Source organism: Meleagris gallopavo, chromosome Z (genome assembly GCF_000146605.3).
Source record: "Meleagris gallopavo isolate NT-WF06-2002-E0010 breed Aviagen turkey brand Nicholas breeding stock chromosome Z, Turkey_5.1, whole genome shotgun sequence".
NCBI classification, from domain to species: domain Eukaryota; kingdom Metazoa; phylum Chordata; class Aves; order Galliformes; family Phasianidae; genus Meleagris; species Meleagris gallopavo.
This window is the reverse complement of record NC_015041.2, coordinates 21,905,443-21,913,174: the sequence shown is the minus strand read 5'-3', so window position 1 is coordinate 21,913,174 and position 7,732 is coordinate 21,905,443. Positions and strand designations below refer to the sequence as shown.

Genomic DNA, 7,732 nt, shown 5'->3' with positions numbered 1-7,732 from the left:
AAAAAAAAAAACAGAAATTTTAGAATTTAACTAGAGCTGAATCTGACTTGGTTCAGTTGTAAATGCAGTGTGAAATGTGTGACTTGTGAATTTAGTTAGCAAACATCAGTTTATGTTCATACAAGCAATACCTGTAGCTTGTGTTTAGGTCCAATAAACCAGATTTTGTAGTAACAAGCATACTGTAGACAAAAAGGAAACTTCTTCCAGCTGTTGGATATCATCTTGAGGATTACTCTTCTCACTGTTCAGACAGCATTCCACTTTGCTGCCTGACGATGTCTCAAGTAAGATTCTTAGAGAAACCATAAAAATATGTGCAGATGACCTTAATTTCTTAGCTGAGGACATTCATTGCTTATTACTCTGTGTGTAGTAGCTTTTTGTCATTTCCATCTTTCTCTTAGTGTTTATCGAAACATAAAAGAGTGGAAATTATCCTTCTGTTTCCCTAAAACATCAGTGTATGTGTCAATGACTTCTTGTGTTTGTTTTGTTTTCCTTTATTTCTTTTTGTTATAAACTTTATGTCCTTCTCACTGAAAATTACCTGCTGTAACATATAGAATAACCTACTTTAAGAATTTGGTGCCAGTAGAGTTTAAGCATCTCTGTTCGTGATATCAACTATAAATGCAGATAATTAAAACTCAGAAACAGGGAAGTGTGACTCACATATTGGTTGCCATATTTTTCTGTGACATTATTTAAAACTATCACCAATAAAAAAAATCTTGAAATTTGGAGGAGAGTGTCAGTCCTCAGAAGCTTTTCAGCTACTGACAATTCTCTCTTCTGTGTTATTTATGTAAACAGTGTTGTACCATCCGCTTTAATTTGGCTTGCTTTTACTCTTCTAACATTAGTTATGTAAACTGTGAACTTCCCTTTAATTTATGTGAACGTATAGCAAATTAGATGTTTTCTGTGTTATCATATGTTTTGCATATTAGTAACACAGCATGCATATATGTACACATGTGTATGTCTGTATATGTACATCAGCTCTGTGCACTACTGTTTCAGAAAGCTTTGGTAACACAGCAGCACAGCTGTGGTATTTTGGAGTTTGTTGCTGCCACTGCCCGAGGCAGACCTAGAGGAGTTAAATACTACTTTTTTTTAAAATGCAACAAGCTTTGTGCTAACATCTGGGGGATCGAAGTAGCCTTCTGAAAGATGAATTTTCTGAGAAGGCATGCTTGTAATTTAGAGAAGCTGATGCCTTGCAACTTCTTCCTGCCTTTACCGAAAGAGGCAGATATTCTGATTGAGTTTACCATGAAAAAATAAGCACAACTAGATTTGCTAGCCCTACTTGGGTACAATTTGCTTTCATCTCTGTGATTTAATGAAATGGGGGAAAAAAATGTTGCACTGGGTATTTGTCTCACAGGGTTCCTGGTCTTTGATATGTCTTTGTATATGTGAAAAGAAAGACATAATGTTCTCAGAAAGTAAACCAGTGGGACAAAACCCAGGATTTTTTAGGTGTATGCATAGAAGAGAAAGTCTGTGAGATTTTTGGACCAACCCAGGGAAGCAGTATCTGAAGTCATTTCAGTGAACAGAACTGTCTTTCTTATTCCGGATGGGTACACTGTTTCTTAGACAGATTTTTTGTTTCTTTTGTTCTAAAGTTTTTTTGGGCATCTGTGGGACGTGTGCCTTTACCAAAGCTAGGCTTAATTGCCAGATCAAATGAAAAAGTACATTTTGAATATTGCGAACAGTTCAAAACAGCTCTGTGTTTTCTTGCAGAAAGCTTACTTAATGACTTGTTAGTGCTGGTGTTCCAGATGAGCATCTACCACTGAGATAACTCAGTTATTTTGCACAGCACAAAATCACACCATGGAGCAAACTTGAACTGCTAGGTTGTCCCTTGTAAAATTACACTGGTAGTTCATTTTATTGCATAAACTGAAGGAGTACAGTTGTCTTCTGCATACAGTGCTTCTTCCTACAAATCTTCGACCACATCATTGTGTATGTATGTCTTCGTGTGTATTTCCTTTCCAATTTGTTTCTGAGTTACTTCCATGATGAGCAAAGCTACCAATATCCTATATTCCTTGATGCAGAGGTAGAATACTTCTGTGCTAACCATGTACAGATCATCAGTATTAATCACAGTCTGTGAGCAAGACATTTCCACTAGGTTATAGCTGTATACAAGGATGTTTATGCATGGTGCATTTTATGCTCCCTGCAGTGAGACATACACAGCAGATAATTGCTCTGAATTTAGGCCAGGAAAAGGACAGGAATCTATCACAGTACGTTGTCTGAGTTGTGTCTTTTAGTATGCACTAAATCTCCATAGTTTTATTGTGTTAATTAATACATTGTTTTAATTAACATAATTAATTAGCATTAAATAACATTATTTCAATCCCATTCTGTGTAAATTATAGTTTAAGCAGTATCAGTCCTGTAGCAAAAAAGTAAAGATTTTGTTTTCCTGCATTAGTTCAGGGATAGCCCTGAAAAAATGGAAGGTGGGGATTATTTTGCTCTTAATTAAGACTAGCCTGTATTAAAGTCAAGCCACTGAATTATAAATTGAAAGCAGGAAAAGTGATATTTTTCTGACTAGGATTTTGTGATGGCTTAAGTCATTTCCTCTATTGTGTAGCATTACAACTTCTTTGATAATCAAGGTTGCTGTACTGAAAAATTTACATTTATGCTTATATGTATGTGTGTATATACACATGTAAAATAAGCACAGCACATTTTACATATGTGTATGTCAGCACATATTTTATTGGGGTATATATTAGGATATATTTTATATACATAGATTCACAAAATTTGCTGCGCTGATTTTTGTGTTCCCTATCCTTGTTGTTCACAAAACTTTCTATTGCATGTGTATGCAGCCATTTGTTATTTTTACTAATTTTTATTTCCTGCTCTACAGAGGGTGTTTGGAAAAGGCAGCGCGCTATTGAGTGGTGCGGTGCCTGTGAGCAATTTTACAATGTGACCACAGAAAAATATGTCAGCAACGGGAATGTCCAAAGATTAAATTCCTCAGAAAATTATAATGGTGGTGGCTACCTGGTTTGGTTGAAACAGCATGCTTATTTGTGATTAATCCATGGATAAGTACAGTGCAATAATCTGTTTACGATAAGCAAAATGTTCTAACAATAAAACTAATGTGAATCATTTGCTAATTTCAGGGCATGTAATGCAGTATTTACAGCATTAGAACACTGTCAGGAAGCTATAGAAATAACCAGTGAAGATCGTGTTATTCAGGTATGGGGAAAAGATCAATCATTTTGTAGAATTCAAAGACAGAAACCCCGAAGAGATCTTTGTTCTGTAATGTCTCTTCTAACTCAGTGTTTTGCTTTTGTTGCCATATTTCTGCAGCATTTCTGGATGCTGCCTGTTGACACTTGCTGAATTTCTAGAACATTTCCTTTTCTAACTTTACTCAGATGATCATTTCCAGTTGCTAATAGTAAAATGAACATGAAATCTATTGCAGAAATACATACCCTGTACAGTAAAGGGGCTTGTTTCTTTCCATGTTTTCTATATCAGATTCTATGTTCAACTCCGTCTGTTAAATAAATAAATAAATAAATAAATAAATAAATATGTCTCTAACAAATGTAAGTGAAGTGTTTCACTATTTGCATAATATTTTATGTGACAGACTGCAGGGATGTTGGTTTTGGATTTAGGTGTGAACCCTAAAATACTTTGATAGGCTTATGTGAATAATTATCTTCTAAGTATGCCCTTCTTATCCCTAATTTCTTTTGTTTCACAGTATGTTAATCCAGCTTTCGAGCAGATGATGGGGTATCAAAAGGGAGAGCTCATTGGCAAGGAATTTACTGAGCTACCAAAAAGTGACAAAAACCGTGCAGATCTGTCAGACACAATCAACGCATGTATTAAAAAAGGAAAGGTAAGTAGCTAAAATCAGCTTGGGCAATTCTAATTTGGATTTCCAGTCTATTTTATTTTTTAAATTCTGGGTTTAAAAACGCGAGACTGTGTTCTCTCGAGTTGCACATCTGAATTCTGTTCCTCTGATTCCTGAACTTTTTTGAAAATATCAGGCAATTTTTCACAACAGAAATATATGAAGAAGTTTACACTGTCCTTAGACAAGCAAATATCTGCTTAGCTACACTGAGGATTACAAGATTTTACACTTTTTTAGAATATAAACATGAACTGGTATGTAATTATTTACTACACAAGGACTAAGCGATAATAAATGAATATTTGACTGCAAACTATGTATTATTAGATGCTTTCTGTTGTGCATATTTTCTCAGGAATGGCAAGGGGTTTACTATGCAAGAAGAAAATCTGGAGACAGTATCCAGCAACATGTGAAGATAACACCAGTGATCGGTCAAGGAGGGTAATTAACATCTCCAGAGTACAGTTGCTTTTATTTTTTTTAATCCTTCTGTGTGCTTTCCCTATCCGTGCATTTGACATGAACCTCCATGTATTAAGGAGCAGGATGGTGATAACACTGCTGACTTCAAGCTGTGCAAGAAAAAAATGCAATATTAAGAAGGCCATGATTTTTACTGATTTGTCCATTTTGGTGTCTTCCCTTCCTGGCTAAAGAACTGTGAAATCATAAGAATGGATAATGTTGCTATTATACAGACAGCTGAAAATTGGTGTTTGGGTTGATTTTACCATGCATTTCTCTGTGAAGTTACTCCAAAGTATTCAAACTGTTAACCAGACAATTGGAAGAGTCAGCAGCCAAGTGATTCATTTTTATGCACACTTGCATGTGCTTGCACTTTTGTCATGTATGATGTGCATGTTGCCAAATTCTGCTCCTAGATGTGTGAGTGAACTCTTTCAGCATCAGCATAGTCATGTATCTTAGAACAAAAACACAACTGTTTCACTGCTTGTTGCTCAGTCAGTTGTTTGGTGTTGGTTTTAGTATCTTGTTCCATTAAAGCATCTAGAATTCAGCTTAAAAAAATAGCAGTATGTCATTTCACTTCCCTCTTTACCATCTGATGTGATAACAATAGATTATTTCTGTTGGTAGGAAGATCAGACACTTGGTATCCCTCAAAAGGCTATGTTGTACTAATGAGAACAACAAGCAGGTACTGTGTTTCTTTGATATCATAATTCTCATCTCTTTTAGTAATTATATTTTTTGCTTAAGAAGTTGATGTAGATCACATTCTCTCATAAAAAATGTTGCGAGTGAGATTATCACTGGTTGCTGGATCAAGCAAAAAAATATATATATTTGCATTGAGCTTAGCCTTTTTCTGCTGGGCTGTTCTCTTATTGTAGGACTGCTGAGTTGAGAAAGACTGTTACTCTATGGAACGTGGATAAGACAGCTGTCTGTGGTACTAGGGAGCATCATGTACTGTAATGGAAGGGAGTTCAAGGTATTTTTTCTACAACAGCTCTTGACAGTCTGATCTGACTTATGTTTGATAATGACCTACGCTCAGCTGTTACAAGATCTGTAAATATGTGGATCTTGAATAAAATAAAAATTGTGTAGTATTGCCTTCGGTGTAGGACCTGAGATATCATATACTCCACAGTGTGTCTGTTGTGGAGGAATGTAATTGCAGTCCAAGCCATAATTTGAGCCTCTCTCAGTGATTCTTGGCTGCACTCAGCAAAGTACTCCCAGCAGGTTAAAGGTGATTCCTCCCCTCTGCTCAGCCCTGGTGCAGCCACACCTGGAGTGTGTGTCCAGTCCTTGGCCACCCATACAAGTGCATAGCGGAGGGGGTCCAACAAAGGTCAGCAAAGATGATGAAAGGACTGGAGCATTTCTTCTGTGAGACAAGGCTGAAAGAGCTGGGACTGTACAATCCAGAGAAGAGGAAGCTCCAGGGAATCTCATCAATGTCTGTAAATACCTGAAAGGGAGGTTGCAAAGTGAATGCAGCCAGGCCCTTTTCAGTGGTGCCTAGTGCCAGGACAAGGTGCAGTGGGCACGCACTGGAAGACTGGAGGTTCCTTGCACATGTATTCACATGTGGTCAGGCACGTATCCACCAGGTCCTGTAAAAACTGTGGAGGCATGAGAAGCTGTTTGGCTGATCTGCTCCTGCACACTATTTGAAATAGCCTTTGAAGCCACTGAGCATGTTGTATGTTTTGCTTCAAAAACCAGTGGAATAAGAAATTTTGGACTTCTCTGAGTCAAAGAGTGAAATCTATCTGTGGTCTATGAGAGTGAGATTGAAGGTAGGGAGCATAAGGGGTAGCTATTAAAATTTAAAGTGAGGATGTGCTTATGGAATATGATACATTTCCTATAATTTCCATTTTTTCCTAGAAACGTGGGTTTTAGGAAATGAGTATATTTTTTATTTAAAATTTTAAATGTGTTTTTATGTATCTGAGAATAAAGACCATGTGTGCATAAAGATGCATGGAAGATCACTAGGATTTCTAGATGCCTGTTCTTCAGTATAACAAGCCTATCCTAATTAATAGATTACTGAAAAAAAAGTATTGGACGTTAATAGGTAATATTCTGTAAAATTGTCTGTTAGTTGAAACCATAGAATCAAGTCAACAAAGAAATATGCATAGCTTTTGGAAGAAATTTGAACCTCTGCCACTTAAAAACAAAGCTTGAAATGTTATGAACTGACCTCCTATTTGGATCAAAAAAAGATTTTAGTATTAGCAGCATAATTTACAGTAGCAGGATTTTAAAAGTACAGCCTAGAGTGCAGGAGACTTTTGTAATGGAAGAAGTACTAATGTTACACAGTATTTCTTTTTTTATTCATTAGTAAAACCTCATTGTTCATGTTGTTTCATTTACAGCTGCTTTGATGTTGATTTGAAAGCAAAGTACCATTTGATGTATTTTTCTACAGTGTACACACAGCTGAAAGGCTGGTGCAGTGTAAATGTAATACTCTTTATGTAAGGTGATCAGTACAAAACAATTACAGACTTGCAGTCATCTGTTAAAAAAAAAATAAAAAATAAACAGCAGTGCAAGTCTTCCAGTTCTTTGGACTAAGTAGGTAAACTTAACAATAAATATTATTTACAAATACGTGTTAAAGGCCTTGCTCTCTATACTACTGGCACTGTTGGAAAGCACTATCAGTTTGTGTTTTTCAGTGCTGAATCACGAGCAGTTATCAGTAAATAAAGCAAAATGCAATGATCTTTATGCCTGGGCATCTTAGACAAGGTTGTATGACCTCTGAAACATTCTGAACAGATATAGAAATCTACTAAATGATTAAAGATTACAGCCTGACAGAAGTTATATTCTGTAGAGATTGAAGGTCTATAGGGAAAAAATTAAGGTACAACCCACAAAACTAGGTGGGTTTTTTGTTGTTGTTGTTTGGTTGGGGTTTTTGTGTGTATGTGTGTGTATGTGTGTGTTTCTGTTCTGTGGTAGAAATCTCTCCTGCCTCTAGTACAGTATCAGATGCTCTGGCATCAAATAGAAAACTCTTAACAGCATCTTGAGGTCTTCTTATGGTTTAGATTGGGAATGGTGGTTATGTGTAACAATATCTGTACTGTATTTGTAAGACTTCCTAAATTATTTTTGCAGTGATGCTGCTCAGATTTTTTTGATTGTGATCAGCATTTGAACACTGCAGTTTTGCACCCTCTAGTGGTAAAGAGAAGTTCAACAAAAGAGAAAGCACTGCTGAGCACTGCAGGAGCACTTCATTTTCTGCAGCAGTTGGTGGGACAGACTGAA

At 36.3% G+C, this 7,732-nt stretch overlaps 1 protein-coding gene across 3 annotated transcripts in view; it reads left to right on the top strand.

Moving 5' to 3' along the window:
• Window positions 1–7,732, top strand: part of PDE8B (phosphodiesterase 8B) — a 79,392-nt gene that overhangs the window by 51,826 nt on the left and 19,834 nt on the right. For all 3 annotated transcript variants that reach the window (XM_010725530.3, XM_010725528.3, XM_010725532.3), the window contains exons 7-10: window positions 3,192–3,270; window positions 3,794–3,934; window positions 4,311–4,399; window positions 5,060–5,120. In XM_010725530.3, coding sequence (XP_010723832.1) covers window positions 3,192–3,270; window positions 3,794–3,934; window positions 4,311–4,399; window positions 5,060–5,120 — 370 coding nt within the window. The remainder of the gene's footprint in view (window positions 1–3,191; window positions 3,271–3,793; window positions 3,935–4,310; window positions 4,400–5,059; window positions 5,121–7,732) is intronic.